Below are 19407 nucleotides of genomic sequence, written 5' to 3' on the forward strand. Positions count from 1 at the left end.
CTTTAAATATGTAGTTGCTTAGGGCACCTGGGTGGCTCAGTGGGTTAAAGCCTCTGCCTTCGGCTCAGGTCATGATCCCAGAGTCCTGGGATCGAGCCCTGCATCGGCTTTCTGCTCTGAGGGGTGCCTGCTTCCTTCTCTCTCTCTCTCTGCCTACTTGTGATCTCTGTCTAATAAATAGATAAAATCTTTAAAAAAAAAAAATGTAGTTACTTAACTTCCACATCATTATCAGTATAAACCCCAGTTAACTACAAAGCTCTACAATGAAGTTTAAAAATTAGAATAAAGAAAACCCTACATGTTTCTTGCTCTTGATATTTCTTGGTTTCTAAAATATTCTGCCATTCTGCTCTATGTATGAAACTCAGCACGCCCCAACATGTTTCAACACTGCCTGGTTCTTTTACCACGACCCAGCACACTGATGTATATGCAAGAGGCACATGCAATATGTCTAGATATAACATGCATTACGTATATACAAATGCAACGTGTACTTATTTTTAGCATCTCACAGTTTTGGTGGTAGAGTGAGGAGACAGATGCAGGATGGGGTCTTTCGTTTCTTTTTCATTTATTTGACAGACAGATCACAAGTAGGCAGAGAGGCAGGCAGAGAGAGACAGGAGGAGGAGGCAGCTCCCTGTTGAGCAGAGAGCCCGATGCAGGACTTGATCCCAGGACCCTGAGATCATGACCTGAGCCGAAGGCAGAGGCTTTAACCACTGAGCCACCCAGGAGCCCCGGATGGGGTCTTTCTAAAGTGCTTTCGCCACCTCCAAACAGCAACTGGAAGAGACATATATGGACAGTATGACCCAACCGTTCAGAGTTCTCATAAAAACTGCCACATGTATTCTAAATAATATAGAAACGTAAAAGGTTGCTTAACCGATTTTAATAACATGACATAAAGCCCCTACACTTGATAGAATCGTTATGCAAAATACATAGATGAATACTGTCTTCTCTTAAAAATATAAAATAAATAAGCAAGACATGTGAAAATAGGCAAGTTTCCATTAAATAAATGAAAATTTTAAAAAAAGAAACTTTTGCTTTCCATATCATTTGAAGAAGGGAAATTATCATTTTAAACAATATTCAAGTTTATTAAACAAATTAAAAAAAAGTATTATAAAATGTTTAACTGTCATCAGCTTCGAGGTTTATGTTGCTCCCAAATTTTGCATATAACTGAACTTTCAGATCCGCTAACACTCGCTGAATTGATTCCACTCTGGCTTCTAAGGCGTCGATTTCTTCTTGCAAATTTTTCTGGGGGAAAAAAATTGTTTAAATTAATTCTATTCAGTGCATGGTTTCTGAGCATCTGGGGATGAAATAATATTTGGGAAGAATTTTAGGTCAAACTTTCTAAACTTGGGACAGGCGGCTAAATAACAGCGATCATTAAATCTAAACAACGGCCATTTTTAATTCATGATTTATACTTGCTTATTATAGAATAAATCAAGCCCATCGGTTTTTGCTGATTTATAAAACAAAATGGATAAGAGAAAATTAATTCCTAAATCATTACACCCTAATGAAGAAAGAACTTCTATACAAACTCTCCTGGTAAACAGTTTTATCACAGGCCTGGCTTCTAACAACTTCTTCCAACTTCCCACAAAAATAACTACAAAGCTAGAAGATACAATAAAAACTCACACGGCCACCAATAATTAAGAATAACAACTTACAGTGAGAATCTGGGAGAAATGTTCACAACCGGGAGGTCCCTGGAACTACTCTGAGAGGGAATGCTAACAAGAGCCTCGTCTGGGACTCAGAGCAGCGCTGCCCACGTGAAATGCAGGGAACGTCAGAGAAGTTCCTTCCTGGCCAGGATCAAAAAAAGGATTTCTTGGGATGCCCGGCTGGCTCAGTTGGCTAAGCGTCTGCCTTCCGCACAGGTCATGATCTCAGGGTCCTGGGATGGAGTCCCACATTGGGCTCCCTGCTCAACGGGCGCCTGCTTCCCCCTCTGCCTGCTGCTTACCCTCTCACACACAAATAAGTAAATAAAATCTTAGAAAAAAAAAAAAAGAAAGAAAAGAAGAAGGATTTCTCCTAAACATGACCAAAAAAACCCAAAGTTGCACAAACGGCATATCCATCACTATCAGGAAGAAGGCAAGAATGCCTAGCACTGACAGTGTTACTCTTAGAAATCTGGCTGACGAATCTCAAAAGTATGGCCCCCAGATTACTTGGAAACTCGTTAGAAACACAAATTCTGGGGCTGCACTCCAGGTCTTCTGATTTGGAAATTCCTGGGATGTCAGTGACTGGAATTTTCAACAAGCCCTCCGGGGAACTGTGATGCATGCTAAAGGCTTGAGAACCACAGCCATAAGAAACAGAAATAAGACATACGACTATTAGAAAGGAGATAAAACTTCTTCAGTTCATGAGTGAAATTACAGCATGCCAAGAAAATGATCTTAAAAGCACAAGTCCTATCAGGTATCACTCATTTCGTCAAAGCTCCTGAAAGGCTCCTCTTCACCTTAGGGCTGGGTGAGCAAATACTGCGGCCCACGGGCCAGCCCTAGCCTGATGCTTGTCCGTGCAGTCTTCTCGGAACACAGCCACGGACATGTGTTCACACGTCCTGCTTTCATGGCGATTGTGACCGAGACGGGGGGGTGGGGGGGGCTCCCAAAGCCAGAGACCCCTGCTGCCTGGTCTGACTCAGAGCGCTTGCTGACCCCTGCAAAAGTCATCCATGTATCAACTCAACTGAGTTCTTCAAGATGGGGCCATACTTTCAGATGCTCCCAAATCTGCAGCAAATTAGACCTTCACTTAGTTGTGTTTGTGTGCCATGATCTTTTTACGACCATTTACACACGAGCATCCCGCATCAGCCTGGAACACCCTGCCCCCCACCCCTGCACCGGTGCCGGCAAGCTCCCACTTGCTGTAGCGTCGACTCCTTCCTGGGGAGCCCTTCCTGGGGAGCCCTTCCTGGGGAGCCCCTCCTGCCCACGCGTACTCCTCCGCTCTATGTCCTTCCGCACCTCTAGGCCCAACCACCTTCTGCCCATTGCTAGTCATGCCTGCTGAAGTTCCTCTTGGCAATTATACCATCTACTCCCTGCAAGCTGGCACCAGGCCCATTTCGTTGTCCTCCCCGTGCCCTGGCTCATGGCAGACCCTGACAGAGAAAGCACTTAACAAATACTTCTGGAATGAAGGAGCGAATGAATAAAGGTTCACTAGCTGTGGCGGGGGGGGCGGGGGGGGGACCCGGAGGGCGGCATGTCCACAGTTGAGACAAAAACCATAAGCCAGCTTGAAATACTTCCCACAAGATAAAAACAAAAATTTTAAAAAATTTAACACAGGTTAAAAAAAGAACAAAATTATAAAATTTTACTGTGGAAGAAAAGATTTAAACACAAGGGGAAGCACCAATGTTTCTGCATAAAGATTTAGGAGTAAAATTGTTAGTTCTTCCCACAGTTTATTAAAGATAGGTTTAATTCAGATGAATTTTTGCTTTCTATGACATTTGAAGAAGGAAGACTAACACTTTAATTAATATCCAGATTAATTAAGCAAACTGCAAAAGAATCAGAAAATGTTTGATTGCCATCAGCTTCTCATGCACAATGTGACTGCTCCTTTCATAGACAGTTGAGGGCGTGTGAATTGGAAACTAATTTCACAGCATCCCTCAAATGCCTCAGATGTCATCAATAAACCCATACTCTGACCCAATAATGACACCTGTCTGATTATTTCCTTAAAAGAATGTCCTAAATGTGAAAAAGACTCGGGTGTAAGAATGCTCACTGCAATGTTCCTGTAGGAAGATACTGGAAACAAATTCATGTTAACAGGAGGGCAGTGAACAGAATTGGTGTCCACCAGCATGACCTTTAACGATTGTCAAAAATGATGTTTTTAAAGCATGTGTTCTTGGCCCAGAGCAGGCCCCCGATACGGATTTGCTGGGCAAATGAACATTAAATAGAACGAGAAAGTACTTCTGGTGGGAGGCTAACTGACCAAAATGTGAAGCAAATCCACAGAGAAAAGAGAAGGTGAAAACATAAAAGAGCCAATGAGAATGTTCATTATGGATGATTACCTTGGGCAATAGGATTAAGGTGATTTTCCTTTTCTACCTTATAATATTCTGTAGTTTCCGCATAGTTAGAGCACGGGGTCTGCAATCAAAAGGCCTCTCCCTCTGTGTCACCTTGGTAAGTCCCCGGACCTTTCTCAGCTTCTACCCCTCAATTCTAAACTGGGACCAACGGTCCAGGTCTCACAGAGCCCTTGTGAGGATTAAATAAGATCACCAAGGCTTCTCACCCCACACGTGGGATGTCGTAAAAACCCACGTAGTAGTAGTACGTCGCACACATTGCTACACTTGGAATTAGCCGGTTCTGTATAAAATGCACACCCTAATGGGAGTGTGAGCCTCCCTCACCCAGCATACCTTTGCTTCTTCTAACATTTCCTGTGTTTCTTCTTGAGAATGACTAATGAAAACATCACCAATTTGATAAGGTATCATTAAGCAATCATCATCTGCAAGCATGATGTCCTCACAAGCATCTTCCAAATTCTGGAGTTGTTTCTAGAAACACAAAACAAACGGCAAAGAAAAGCACACTCAAAACTCCCTGTTAGGGGCAAGAAGCCAATTTTTAAAATTATTTTTATTAACCTAAGGTACTGTTTGCCCCAGGGGTATAGGTCTATGAATCATCAGGCTTACGCATCTAGCCGCACTCACCACAGCACATACCCTCCCTGAAGTCCATCACCCAGTCACCCTCTCCCTACTCCCCAAGCCCCCAGCAACCCTCAGTTTGTTCTGTGAGAATAAGACTCTCTTATGGTTTGTCTCCCTCCCGATCCCACCTTGTTTCATTTTTTTCCAAGAAGCCAATTTAATCTGGGGACACTACTTCTGAAGGACCCTTTTGCAAGTACCATCACACTAGCGTTAAGACTTTTTTACATTTCTAGATGGCGTTTCCTAAGGAAGCGCTCAAGAGCTAACTCATTGTCCTCAAGCTACTTCCAGACTGCTACGAGCACCTGTGGGGGACAGCAGGCCACTCAAAATGTCCTTCTCCCCTAACGGTTGCCACTTGGTGCATTCTGCCTTCCTAGGGTAGAACAGAAACAGAGCAAACCGCCATTTCTCAGCCTTGTCAGATGAGAGGCTGAAAGCAGCTACGAACATAAATCCCACCCACCAACCGCACTTGAACTGGACCTCAGCTCAGGGAGTCACACGAGGCGAGGCTGGGCACACAGGCCTGACGTGCGGGGCGGCCCCTGCTGGAGGTGGCAGCAGACTCTGAGATCCCTAGAAATGGCAGCAGGTCCATCGCCAGCCCCTTTCTTGGAGATGCGGTTCTGGGGCCTGCTCCCGAGCCCCAGCCCAGGCCCACCCCCTCAACAAGCTCTAAGTTCTCACACAGCCCTTCAACAAGGTCTTCTTTCTTTAACTAACTGGATTGGATAACATCATCTGCAACAAAGAGCCCAGACAAACACAATCACATACTACTGAATTCAGTTTTAAAAAGCTCTAGTATGGGCCAAATGGGTGGCCCAGTCCATTAAGCCACTGACTCTTGATTTCAGCTCAGGTCGTGATCCTGGGTTTGTGGGATGGAAACCCACATCGGGCTCCATGCTGGGCATAGAGCCTGCTTAGGATTCTCGCTCTCCCGCTCCCTCTGCCCCCCAACATCCCATTTCCATGCTCTCTCTGTCAAAAAAAGCTATAGTATAAAGACCTTTCCTTTTTCTTAAATAAGATGCACTTCTTTAGTACCTTTTTAACTTCTATTTCCTCCTTCAGCTCTGTGATTCTACTCGTGTTCCGTGCAAATTTGTTTATCTTTTGTTGATCTTCAAAAGTAACATTGACATCTTCTGCAGCCTGAAAAAACATTTTAATTTTTTAGCAGAATTAATTTTACTGGAGAAGTTATAGGTAAGCTTTTTCTCTGAAATAACTCAATAAACTATTTGCCCTTATAGAGTCAAGAATCACAACAGGCACAGAAAATCACAAACAGAGGCTTTGTAAGTTTTTGCCCCACAAGCTCAAGATTTGTTCATACATCTGCCACCTCTTCTGATAGTCTATGGAATAATGCCTAAGCTACAAAAACATTTCAAATATAAACAATTAAGTCTTGAACCCTGTCAGCCAACTTTAGCCTAGAGCAGAAATTTCTTGAGTTAGAACATTCTTTCATCAAGATAACCCAGGGAGCAAAAATGACGTGGTAGTGATTTCTGGTAAAGGTTTCATACCAGTTTCTGCTTAGAGTTAAAACCTGCATGAGCTTATTGAAGCCATCAGAAATCCGACAGTTTCTAATGTTTAACACAAATGATATACTGGCTAGAGGGTTGTTAACGCATTTCAGGGGCTATATTCCATACATGATAAAAATTATATTTCTTTAATGTAGAACTTGTTACATGTCTTCATAGAAGAATAAGGATAGTATACCTAAGAATATATATAGTATACACAATATACAATAAAAGGATTAAAATCAAATGTTTAAAAATTTTAGTGCTTAAATGTGTAGAGTACTTAGATGACATACGGTATCTATAAAATCATAAAATAAAATTTATTGAGCTCTTATTATATATCAAGAACTTTCTAAGCACTTATCATCACTGTTACTCCTCCAATAAATCTTAGTAAGTAGGAACATTAGGAAGTAGCACCATTTTACAGATGGAGAAAGTACAGCACAGAGACGGTAAAGAATTTCCCCAAAGTCACACAGCTAGTAAGTGGTGGAATTCAATGTCCACCCAGGAAACCTGACACAGGAGCCCAGACAGGTCCACTAGCTCTTAGACACTGAAGGTGAGAATGCGTGTGGGCACGCAATCACACATATTTGTAAGTGTCAGCAGGAAATCCTTGGCTTTCATCAGTCTCAAAGGGGGACCGTATACTTTAAAAAAAAAAAAAAAAATTAAATACCAGATTCTCCTTAGAGTTTCCCCTCGTTTCTAAAATAAGAACAAGAACACTTGATTATAATGTAAAGGAGAAAAGAGAAGCTTCAACAATGACTATTTTTGCTCTTTGCAATGTTTTACAACAACCACACCTCACCCCTTCACCTGGTCACCCATGACCAGTCCCGTAAGAGGTGTACACTTCCATTTCTCCGGAGGTTGAAAGGCAACCTGTTGTGTCAAGCAAGACTAGCACTCGGACAGAACACCCAGCCAGACACCCAGCTCTCAGCCCTCCCCTGACCGGGCTCTCAACACACAACAAACACTTAGACATGCATCAGGCTCAGCATCGGAGGCCCAGAGGACATCCTGAAAAAAATCCTTCACATCACGATACACATAGTTTTCAATGTTCAACCTTGTGCATGATCTTTGTGAATCTGGAAGTCGGGAAACGCTGCACTGCACCAGAGAAACCAAAGGCAAGTCCATATTCAGATATCCTGGCATTCCGGTGATTTTGCCTATGTAAGAACTAGCAATTTCTGAAGCAAACAGGGAATGGAGAACTCTAAAGAGTTCCTGCTTGCCTGCAGAGTTTAAATACTGAGGCTCTGAAAACCTAAATATAGATTTATAGAAGCATTTGTCATCCTGAGGCAGAACGGGGTAACTCCCGTGAAAGCAAGTACCAGGAGGCCGGCCCGACACACAACGGAGGCTAATATATTCTTCCTGAATTTGAATTAAATCCTGCTTGATCAGACTAACATACACACGTTTCTGAAAAGGTATGGAGGAATGTGGCCACCTGTTCCTAACTTTCCAAAGCAGGCGTTTCCTGTCCTAGCCTCACTGCACAGCAGCCCCAGCATGTACTTGGGACCCGGAGCCTTTTTCCTTAACGGTGGTTTTCTCGCTGGGGATTACGGGCTACCGTCGGCGTGTGAAGTCCGTGGCTAACTGCGTGCCACCCAGGGCGGCTCTGTTTAGAGCAGAAAGTGAGAAGTCAGCATCTTCCATGACTAACGCCAGTGGCTTGTTTTCCGCTCACTGTTCTGGAACACTCCTACACGGCGTGAAGCTTCATTTTGGCGGGGAGGGGCTAGTTCTTTTTGTTTTTTTTTTTCCCCCAAAGATTTTATTTATTTATTTGACAGACAGAGATCACAAGTAGGCAGAGAAGCAGGCAGAGGGGGAGGAGGAAGCAGGTTCCCCGCCAAGCAGAGAACCCAAGGCAGGGCTCGATCCCAGGAGCCTGGGATCATGCCCTGAGCCAAAGGCAGAGGCTTAACCCACTGGGCCACCCAGGCGCCCCGGGGCTAGTTCTTAACTGCGGATGCGCAGACACTAAGAAGTCCCTTTACCCCCTGAACATGTGTGCAGCCTGGCATGTCTTGTGTGTATGTTACTCTGGCACAGTCTTCACAGTTTTTCTCAGATCCTCAAGGGGATCTACACCCCAAAGGTTAGGGACTCCTGTGTTAAGAGAAGCCAGATGTACTCACGGCTGCTCACAAAGTCATGAGAACTCAAAGAGGAAGGAGGGTTTTGTGTGTGTGTGTGTGTTTTTCTTTCTTGACACAGCACAGAGTGGTTGAAACAGTACTGGATTCACATCCAAAGCAAGCAGGAACTTGGACAAATTATTCAATTTTTTGTAGCCAACTCAGGCTTATTACTTGTAAAATGGGGGCGATAGTTCATCCCACATTGCAGGGGAGATGAAATGAGCACTTGAGGATGGAGTCACCTTTCAGTCAACGAGCGCTGGCTGCTTTCTTTCCTGAGCAATGTTTACCAAAAAGTCATTACAGACGAAGAGCAAAGATCTACGAGAAAATTCTGCTAGGCCAGGGAGAAATATAACTGCTCAAGATTCAAAGTGGAAATTAAAATTCCCTGGACCCCGACTGTACCCTTTTCTTCAGACTCAGCATCTTACGGGATTCTAAGAGGAAAGCGAACCACACTCAGTCTTGCCCCACTGGGTCTTGGCTATTACCAGCAGAATGCGGACTGACAGCGGAGTCCATCGGTGAATTAAAAGCCTAGAAGGAAATTCAGGCCACTTTCAGTCTGCCTTTATTTTTGTTTTTTGAAGATGTCTGCCAAGTCTCCATGGTATGAAATTCCGCTTTGTATTTTTATTCACTTTTCACGCCCACAGTGCAGTCATTCATTTAACAACTACTTGGTAAACGCCCCCCATATTCCAGAGAGCTGCTGCCACAGGCCAACCTTCACGAAGGCCTGGCAGCGTACATTCTAGAGAAGGTGGCGGGCAGAAGACAAGGTGAAAAAGATGATACACGTGATGAGGAACGCGAAATAGTACAAGGGCCGCAAGTGCTGGCAGATAAGGCGTGAAGGCGGCTTCCTAGATGGGGTGTCAGCTACGGCCTCTCCGGGGAGGGACCTTCCGGGGAGGGACCTTTGTACTCAGGATCGGGGACTGAATCAGACACAGTCCTCTGCTGGCCAGCAACCAATCCTTGGAAAGCAAACCTTTGGCGAGGAGAAGACTGAACATTCTCACCAGAAAAGCCATGACCCACTGGGGCGTAAACGTTACAAACGCGAAATATCCAAATTGCAAACGGTTTTTATTAAACTCACAAGGCTATCCCCATAATTCAGGCTCACTCACTGACATGCCTGCTTGCTCCCCAGGCAGGCAGAGGGCCGGCGTGTACGTGCAGTTAACCCATCAGAAATTGTGCACAGCACTGGAAAACACCTGCAGGAGGCTGGCGCCTCTCTCATGGCAATGTCTTACTAAGATAAGGAAGAAAATTCTCAGGCTCTGGCTGCCACCCACCCCTCAATATGTTCATTTACTATCTTGGCTCAACCTCCCCGGATTCTCTGCCGGTCTGGCCACCCTTTCTTTAAACACCCGGGGTCTCCGTGGGTGATCCTCCCCCTCTCAAATGCCTCCTCCCTTTCCACGTTCCCTTCCCCTCCTTAGGTCACCATATAGATCACACCTTCTCGTGAAAGCGCTCTCTGGTCACCAAACAGACCTTACTCCAGCCCTCACGTCAAGAGTCCTTTTTTCATAGTTCTTAACAGAGCTGGAAATTCTAGTTTTCTGTGTGACTATCGAGTAATGCTTGCCTCTTCCCCAGAACTTTAAGTTCCCCAGTGCTATGAGGATAAGGGGTAGAAGCATTATTATTGCTCACCAGGGCTCATCACCTAAATCTGAAATTGTGCCACGGTACCTGCTCAAGAAGTTTGCCTAGTGAATGAAAATACGTTGGTAATGAAAAGTTTTGCCAAGTCCAAGGTTCAAATCGTGTCTCTACCATTTCTTCAACCTTTCCTTCATCTCTCTGCACTTCTGTTTGTATACCTGTCAAATGGGGGTTGGGGAGCCAACTAGTCCCATCTACTGAATGAAACACCGTCTCTCACAAAGGGCCCAATTTAAATACAAAAGAGAGGTGGGGTGAATCTCACCAAGTTTCCTACTCATCTGAATCCCCTTAACCCTGAGCCCTACCCCAGGACTCAATAGGAATTTGTAGATGACAGACCAATAATAGCTTGAGCAAATCACCCCGGGTTTGCCTGGGGCCAGGAACCCTACAACAGAAGTAGGGGGCTCAAACCATGCAAAGTGCTGAGTAGGAGAGCCACGGAACTGGAAGCTGAAAGCAAGCAAGTCCCTCTGGGCAGGGGGCTCTTTGTCAGACCTGCTGCAAGTTAAAAACACAGGCTCTAGAGTCAGAAAGGATGTGCTCCCTTTAAACCTCACTTTGCCTGTGTACTTCAGTCGTCTCATCTGTAAAGTAAGGATGCAAGCAGTTTCGGGGGGTAAGACTAAAACAGGCACACAACTCTGGTAGACCCGTGCCTACCCCGCACCCAGGGAAAAGAAAAGCCTCGGTTACTCCCAGATGCTGTTAGTCCCTTGCCCCAACCCCATTTTGCTTTTCTTCTCTCCAGGTATTTTTAAGCACTTGTGTGCACACCCGCTGAGTTACAAGCTGTCCGCAGGAGTTCGACCTGCTTGGTAGGATAAAAGGTGGGCTTTGGGAAAAACAAAATTAAAACCTGAGTTTGAACTCCAGCTCTGCTATTAGCTGAGTCATTTTGAGGCCACCAACCGCTCTGTTAAGTTTCTCCATCTGTAAGGTGGGAGGAAACCGCGTCTCTGCGAAGTCGCTGGGAGCCTCAGAGGGGACAAGCAGGCGGCTTCTCGGCCCCGACCCGTCGTCTACCCTCAGTAGAGAGAGTTTCCGTCTGGAAGCAGGGGGACATCGAGTGTGGATGTGGGCGGCTCAGCGCTGGACACCAGGGCTCCGGGGCCAAATAACCTGGGGGTGCTGTGCTCCTCACAGCTGTGTGACCTTGGGCAGGTGACTCCACCTCTCTGGGCCTCCGCTTCCTCATCTGCAAAGCCCGGAGCCAGCAGCACCCCCGCCTGTCGACTGGCGAGGCGAAATGACAAGCCAGGTAAAATGCAGCCCGGGGGACCTTCGGCTTCGCCCACCGCCACGACAGGGCCTGGGCCGCGGGGTCCTCAGGCTCTCCACGGCCGTCTTCAGCACCGCGAGAGGCGACCCAGAGGTCCCCGACGGTCCCGGCCCGCACGCCCCGCCTCGGCGGGCCGGGGGCCTGAGAAGACGTCCAGGGAGCGGGGCGCGGGGAGGCCTCGCCGCGGGGCCGCCCTGAGGGCCGGCGGCCTCGGCCCCCGGCCCCACGCCGGGCTGCAGAGCCGCACAGCCCAGGCAGCCCGCGCCCGGCCCCCGACTGCCGACCCCCGTCCGCTAGCCGAGCATCCCGCTCCCGGAGCGCCCCACTCACCGCCTTCTTCATGGTGGCCGCCATCTTGGGACTGGACTACGGCGCGCGGCGGGGAGGGCCGCGAGGGCGCGCGAGGGCCCCGGGCCGTCCGTCCGTCGCTCCCTGCGGGCCCAGACCGCCCCCCGCGTGCGACCCTGTCTCCATAACCCCCCCTACTGCACCTTCGACCCGTGACTCTTACCGGTCGGGACTCACGGAGGAAATGTGTCCTGGAAGGACTTGGTACATGCCAATTAAAGGCACAGGCAACGCCCTGTGGGCCGACGGAAAGTGGGGGGTGTGGCGAACCGCCCCAGGGTCCCGCGGCGGACGGCAGGGGGCGCCCCGCGCGGGGAGGCGGGGGCCCGAGTGCACGGAAGGGAAGTTCCCTTATCAGTTCCGCGAACTTTGTGAGAAATCGGCATAAAAACAAATGCCTTGGCTCTAGGATGTGAGATGTATGTGCCCTGTTAATTCTCGGATAATATAAAGGAGGACGTACTCCTGTTCATTTATTCACCAATGTTATCTGAGTAATTCACCCTATACCCCGACACTTGTGCCTCCCCAATTTTTTCCTTTTCCTCTGTGTGTGTGTGTGTGTCTGTCTGTCTATCTGGATTCCTTTACACTCTTAACAAGTATTGAAGACTTCAAAGATCTTCTGTTTGCATAGGTTATATTCATCGACATTTCTCATTTTAAAGAAATTAAAACAGAATTTTAAAAAATATTAATTCACTTAATAAATAAACCCATTCCATGTTAATATAAGTAACATCTTAAATTATCTGAAATCTTGGGGCACCTGGGTGGCTCAGTGGGTTAAATTATATGAAATCTTTGGAAACTGGCATGGGCTTCTGAACACAAGGAAGAGGAAGAAGGATGTAAGTGCTGGGCCAGCATCCAACAGCGGGGGTTTTTTGGTACAAGGGGCTCTGGGTGGTGGGGCTGTTCACAGAGACAGTCTCATAGCCTGGGAGAGTGTCGATTGATCTGGACAGATGCACAGACAGTGGGCTGACTCCTGGCCACCGTGGTTCGGGCTCTTCTCCTGACTATGCATCTCACCCTCTCTGTCCTCTCCCCGAACCCTCCCCAGCCCTGGTGTCCTTTGCGCTGATCTATTTCCCGGCAGGAGAACCAGTTCTATAAGTACAAATGGAGCCTTTCATGACTTCCATTAAGCATCCTCTCCTTTCCTTAAATTTGAGCATTCCCAACCTCGCTTCTGGTTTTTTCCCTACCTGTCTGGACCAATAAAAGAAAGAAGCTTGTGGTACCAATGGAAACCATTGGAGACTGCAGGTCAGGAAGGAAAATCAGCAGTCACCCCTTGAGAATACGATCTCCGCTCAGGGTGACTGAACACATCCCCTAACACCAAGCTGAAAACTGGCCATCCATTGGCTGGATCCGTGATATGGTGTTTTGGGCTTTTTTGTCTGTTTGGGGTTTTTTGGACCCACACTGTATTTTTCTTTAATTGAACGAACATATGAAAATTAGGAGATTGTACTCAACAATATCAGATTTTTCCTTCTGCTTAAGTTTGTAAAATCAACGTCCTGGTGTCCGTGATTCTACGTACATTCCTGAATGACAGCTGTTGCTGGCGATGATTAGGGAAGAACTATTGAGTTCACGGGCCCTCTCCGGGGCCCCTACAGACCCCCACCTGCCTCATCCTTGTGCTTACCTGTCAGGCTCTCTGGGTATATGCACTTGTCTCCGGCCAGGCTTCTGTTCTAGCAGATCTAAATGGGTTTTTTGTGTGTACATGTGCTTGTTAGAACTCTGTACCATGCTAGATGCCTTTGCAAAAAGAAAGAGGAATCAGGCAAGTGGCAAGTGCTTCCCATCCAGAAGCTTACAGTTGGCACACTCACATATCACCACAGATTACATTCCCTGGAGCTGCAGCTCTAGAACCAGGGCTGAGGGGTTCTAGGGAGCAAGAGCTCGTGTCTGGCTGGAGTAGCCAGTGAAGACGCTGGAACTGGTGGCAGGCTGAATGGATCGGGAAGGGCAGCTGCTGGGATGCCTGGGTAGTACAGTTGCTTAAGTGTCCAACTCTCGGTTCTGACTCAGGTCCTAATCTCAAGGATGTGAGACTGAGCCCTGTGTTGGGCTCTGTGCTCAGTGTGGAGTCTGCTTGGAATCCCTCTGTCCCTGCCCCTCTGCTTTCTCTCTCTCCCTCTCTTTCTCTCTCTCCCTCTATGCCTAAAATAAGTCAATAAACCTTAAAAAAGGGGGGGAGCAGGTGCTGAAAAAAAAAAATAGACAAAAGTCCTTATCGTCATGCAGGATACATTCTAGTGATGGGAGACAGACCATAATCAAAACATAGAAATGATTTATATAGTATGTCAGAAAGTGTTCTTACTGTGTTATTAATTAATTAATATGAAATTAATTAATTAATAAAATAATTAATTAATATGAAAGAACACTTAAGATAACATGAACACAAGACTGTGTAACTACCCGTAGGAAAACTTCATGAGGAAGAGACAAGGAAAGAAACGGTAAGTGTGTTGACTGGAAAATTGAGGGGGAAAACCCCTGTCACCCATCTGGTTGGATTGACATGTAAGCTAAAAAATTCTACAGACATGTCCTGGTTTAAGATTCTGTCACAAAAATAAAAAATAAAAATAATAAAAAAGAAAAAAGGGATTCTGTCACAGAGCAATGATGGGTCCATTTCATAGCAGTACGAGCCTGAGTACCCTCCAAAATCCGAACCTCCGGGCCCGGCTCCTGGTTCTGAGACGGAAACAGGAAGCCTTGATGGGATTACCCTGCCACGTAGGTAGACCAGAAGGAGTGAAGGGCAACAAGGAGCCAACCCTATTATCACGTGGTAATTTGTTCCGGGCCTGCAGGGGGCGCCCAAGGGTCGTGTTAGCGCCGCCGTTCAAGGCCATGTGCGTACTACTTTGCCAAAATAGGTACAGGACTATTATTTTCTTAATTTTTAAAATGTAATCTACTTTTAAAATTTAGAATAAATATATTTTAAAGGACATTTAAAAAAATCTCTGTCTTAAGGGAAAACCACTCGCTGTAGGAGCAGATCTTCAGTAAATTAAACCTCACCTCTGGGATGGGCCTTGAGAAATTGTTTCAGCTGAGATTCGATCCAAGGGGGAAGGTAACAGGCAAAAAGGGAGCAGGACCAGGTGCCGCACCTGAGGGCCTTCCTTACATGTCCGTCTCTGGCCACTCGTCTGCTTGACCCTCCTCCCAGAGCAGTGGGGGTGGGGGGGGAGTGAAGAGAAAGTTCAATATGGAATAAAGGTCGTTAATCATAGTTTACTTAAAGAAACAGAAGAAAAGTTTGGGACAGAAAAGAGGAGGAGGAGAAGGGCAGAGATGAAGTTGGGGCCAGCTGACACAGCTCCTCACTTCTAACCAACTGTGGACAGGAGGGAATAGAGACCCAAGGCTCACTTCCCCTTTTTACAAAAAGCCAGAAATCTGAATTTAAAAAAAAAAAAAGTCTGAAGTCTCTTGTTGTTGAAATCGTCCCTGAAAACTTCACATATGCCAGACAGATGGAGAGCACAGGCCACCCACTCATTTGTGACCTCCAGTAAACCTCCCCGTATGTACCTATTATAGGACGTTCTTACTACCGAAGTTTTCTCCTAAATGAAAGCATTAAAAAAAAAGTCCCTAGGTTTGCTGAAATCAAAACGTGATACAAATTAGGAACTCTATCTCTGACTGAAAAACTTCACCCCCAAGCTGACTGATTACTTTCTCCTCTTGTCGTCTCCTTCTCACACGTGCGCCATGGTCCTCAGAATTTCCTCTGTGTCCCTTCACGAATAATTCTTTTATTTTTATTTCTATTTATTTGACAGAGATCACAAGTAGGCAGAGAGGCAGGCAGGGGGTGGGGAGGAAGCAGGCTCCCTGCTGAGCAGAGAGCCTGAAGCAGGTCTCTCTCGAAGGACCCTGAGATCATGACCTGAGCTGAAGGCAGAGGCTCAACCCACTGAGCCACCCAGGTCCCACCCCGCCATGAATAACTCTTGACGTCCAGTGGTGCCTTTAAATCTAACTCGAGATTTAACCCAGACTCTAAAGACTTCTTTGGTTCTCATTAACTTGTTCCATCTTTAAATTCTGCACTTGCCCTGTAATTTGGTACTTTTTAAAGCCACAACTGTATATGCCTTACCGTCTCTTACTTGAACTTCTTGGGAATAGTCTTCCTGTGCTGGGTAATGTAAAGTTGTTTATATATAAGTTTACATATGGCTCACTGATTTTATAAATGGTTTGTCATGCCCCCTTTGAAATTCTTCAGTGTCTTCCTGTTACACTTAAGGTGTAATTTAGATTTCTTACCAAGGCCTAGCCTCCATATCTGACATCATTTCATACCATCCTTCCCCTCAATATTCTCCATCTTCTTAGGTGTCCATTTGTGAATGATATGTGCTCCTTTCTGCCTCAGGGCCTTTGCACCTGCCTATCTTGCTATTCAAGATGCCCTTCTCCTGTTATTCACCTGGCTAAATTCTGCCCTTCCTCAACACTCAGCCTCTGTGTCCCTCCATCAAGAAATCTTTCTTCAACACATCCACCATCCAGAAAAAGCAGCTCCCCCCCCCGTTATAAACCCCTCTAGCACATTTTCTTTTGAAATATGTTTCTTCATCTCTGTAATCACAGCAGCAAGAGGGGGAGTAGGAGATTGACAAATATTAATGAATAAAAGTGTGAACGAATGAGTGTGTAATTAGAGACTAATAGTGTAATATGTAAAACAATATAGCTGTTGATAAATTCATTCAGCAACAGTACAAGAGTCTGTGGTGTATTTCCGTTCACTGTGTGTGTGTGCGTGTGTGTGTGCGTTGCATACACGCTAGATCTAGCACTGTCTCACACCGCGATCATGTGGATTTATGGCCGGAGCAAGCCTTCCCTTCTCCACCAGGTGGCGCCATGACTCCAGGATCCAACGTCTTCTCTTACCTCTTTGCAACCCTTCAGGAACTGTCCACACTCTTGTCTACACTGCAAAGAAAGATTAAACAAAATCAAGGAAACCTCTCTTTGGGACAAAATATAATCATCTCTCACTAGTAGGAATTCTTACCTTAATTTTTACCTGGCAAAAAGCAAAGCATTTCCCAGAGCCCTTGATCGTATGTATTGGGTTTAGGCCTTTATAAAACAGACCATTAACTAGCCTGTTGATTTCAAGGGTGTGTGCTTACAGCAATTCTGACATTGAGAAACGAGTCAGAACTTGTTATAAGTAACAGTCACAACATATCTTCAAATTAAAATATAAGTTCCCTGGTGTGATTCATTCAACAAGAACCTCATTTACACCCAGCACTGAGCCCGGCAGCCTCGTCACATAGATGCTGCTCTTGAAAGGATCTGTTTCGTGGTGGAATGGGCATCTACTATCTTTCGGATACTTTTCTCTCTATTTAGGGATGTTTCCAGGTCCTGAGTGTCAACCCTCCATCCTGGAAGTCAGAACTTAATTTCCTAGCATCCTTGAGGCTCAGATACAGGCCTGTGGAGGGAGAAGCCGGGAGCTTGGGGGTGGGGGTGGGGGTGGGGCTGGGGGACTGGGCACTCCATCCTGAAAGTGAGAGCAGCCTGGCATAGGAGGCTCCCTTTTCCTGAAGCAGCAGGAAGAGAGCCCTGGGCCTCAGTGACTCAGACCTGGTGGTGCTGAGATTGTAGCAGCGAGCAGTCTGACAAGGTCATCTCAATGTCATCCCTAGCTTTTTGCCTCCACTGTGGGTCCCTGGTCACCTCACAAAGGGTCTGTGCACATTTCAACTTCCTTTTTCAAATTCTGCTGTATCTAGCTACAGAGACCTGCTCCTCGACACGAAGAACCCCAAAGAGATGTTTCTTCTAAAGGAAAGTTATTCCTTTGTCCCTGGAAATTCAGCCAAGCTGATCAGGAGATGGAAATGCAAAATGGCGCCGCATCCCTTAGGCTGCCGTGAGGAAGAAAATCCCCTTGCTACTTTGCCAGCACACATGCCAATGCCAATGGTGGACGCTGAGCTGATTTTCAGTGCTCTTTTTGTTTTATAAATCACATACTCAAGAAACCCATAGGTTGCATTTGTGTCAGATTGACACAGGTCTTCATGAAGAGATGTCAGCGGAAACCAACACATCCCCGAACCAGTGTAACCACAGCCATGGGCCACAGAATCCTCATGAGCTGGGAGGGCTCCCACGTGCAAATGGGAAACTGGGTCCAGGGAGAGAGAAGGGGCCACGGCCTGGTTCTTGGAGAGCCAAGTAACCTGGCTTGTGTTTTGATGACGAACAAAGGACAAGATTAAAGAGGTCATGGGACTCAGTGTTGTCAATCATTAATGCTTTGTGGTCCCCAAGCAAAATCCTTGGCAGGGCAAGAAGCAGTCACTGGCCGCACCCCGTCACTACCACCGGACGAGAAAGGGATGCGAAGAGCGGTGGAGAGGCAGTTCCATGAAACAAATCAACATTTTTACTGTTTAAGAATGATTCTACTTCTGGCCACCCATTCTGAGAAAATAGGTCTAAAAACTGTAAACAGACTATTTATACAAGAGTACTTAGGAAACCTCTGTTTATAAAAATGAAGCATCCTAACTACTCTGAACGGTTTGGCAAAAGAGACCAGTTTAAGTGGCCCATAGGGTCCTCCCCTTCATAAGCACTTGTCCCAATGCCCTTTCTGAAAAGTAGCAGCAGAGGGAAACGTGGCAAAACAGATCAGATGCAAAATTACAATTCCAGTTTTGTTTCTAAAAATCATATGTATATAGATATAGATAGATACACTTAGAAACATATCAGAATGAAATATATATAGATGTCAACATGTAACAGTGATTTTGTAGATATCACGAATTGAATGTAACATTTACCATCTTTATAACTTTCTGTATTGCTTAAAAATTGTGAAATGAATATGGATTAATTTGTATTCAGGAATAAATTAATATTAAGGTAATTGATATGTAATAATGCAAGATATCCTGAAACCTGATGCAGGCTGTAAAGTAAACACATTGTGATTCCAGCTAGAATCTAAAAATCTAGAGGTAGATAGAATATATAGGAGGAAATTTACAGAACTCTTCTTAGCAGTTGTCACATGAAATCCAATTATTTTATCATATTTACACTTTTTAAAATTTCTTTTAATGACTAAATGCCACTTTAATAATGGTTGGGACGGAGCATCTGGGTGGCTCAGTTGGTTAAGCGACTGCCTTTGACTCAGGTCATGATCCTGGAGTCCCAGGATCGAGTCCCACATCAGGCTCCCTGCTCAGCAGCGAGTCTGCTTCTCCCTCTGACCCTCCACTTCTCACACTCCCTCTCTCTCTCTTTCAAATAAATAAAATCTTTAAAAAAATAATGGTTGGGACACTTTTTCAAGACATGACTACGTTATTAACTTTCTCAATAAAGAAGGCAAGATAATTTTCACATTCCACTAATCACAGGAGCTCAATCATCAGAAGAAAGGATTTAAATCTAAATAGGTCCTCTACATGATTGTCCTAAGTTTCTGAGAAGGAACAGGAGGCTCCTGAGATATTAAACTGTTAACAACAATTTTTTTAAATTCCT

The 19407-nt window shown here is 45.7% G+C and overlaps 1 protein-coding gene across 3 annotated transcripts; it reads right to left on the reverse strand.

The window, feature by feature from the left end:
- Nucleotides 1–553: 553 nt before the first annotated feature.
- PFDN4 (prefoldin subunit 4) lies at nt 554–11974 on the reverse strand. 3 transcript variants are annotated; one of them, XM_059133185.1, is made up of 5 exons: nt 11800–11974; nt 5822–5929; nt 4466–4606; nt 1155–1281; nt 554–792 (listed from the first exon to the last, which is right to left on the reverse strand). In XM_059133185.1, the coding sequence occupies exons 1-5, from the start codon at nt 11821–11823 to the stop codon at nt 722–724; spliced, it is 471 nt and encodes a 156-aa protein (XP_058989168.1). In that variant the 5' UTR covers nt 11824–11974; the 3' UTR covers nt 554–721. The 3 variants fall into 3 exon arrangements, with proteins under 3 accessions (XP_058989168.1, XP_058989169.1, XP_058989170.1); XM_059133186.1 differs by lacking the exon at nt 11800–11974 and adding an exon at nt 11100–11683; XM_059133187.1 differs by lacking the exon at nt 554–792 and having other exon boundaries at nt 886–1281; nt 11800–11972.
- Between the last annotated feature and the right edge of the window lie 7433 nt (nt 11975–19407).

This window comes from Mustela lutreola, chromosome 9 (genome assembly GCF_030435805.1).
Source record: "Mustela lutreola isolate mMusLut2 chromosome 9, mMusLut2.pri, whole genome shotgun sequence".
Lineage (NCBI taxonomy): Eukaryota > Metazoa > Chordata > Mammalia > Carnivora > Mustelidae > Mustela > Mustela lutreola.

Bases quoted from the DNA above. Each gene is read 5' to 3' on its own strand.
- PFDN4 (XM_059133185.1), bottom strand. From the start codon at position 11,823: ATGGCGGCCACCATGAAGAAGGCG. The intron at 5,930-11,799 runs GTGAGTGGGGCG...ATGTTTTTTCAG, and splicing joins CGGCCACCATGAAGAAGGCG to GCTGCAGAAGATGTCAATGT. The intron at 4,607-5,821 runs GTACTAAAGAAG...TTGTGTTTCTAG, and splicing joins AGGAAATAGAAGTTAAAAAG to AAACAACTCCAGAATTTGGA.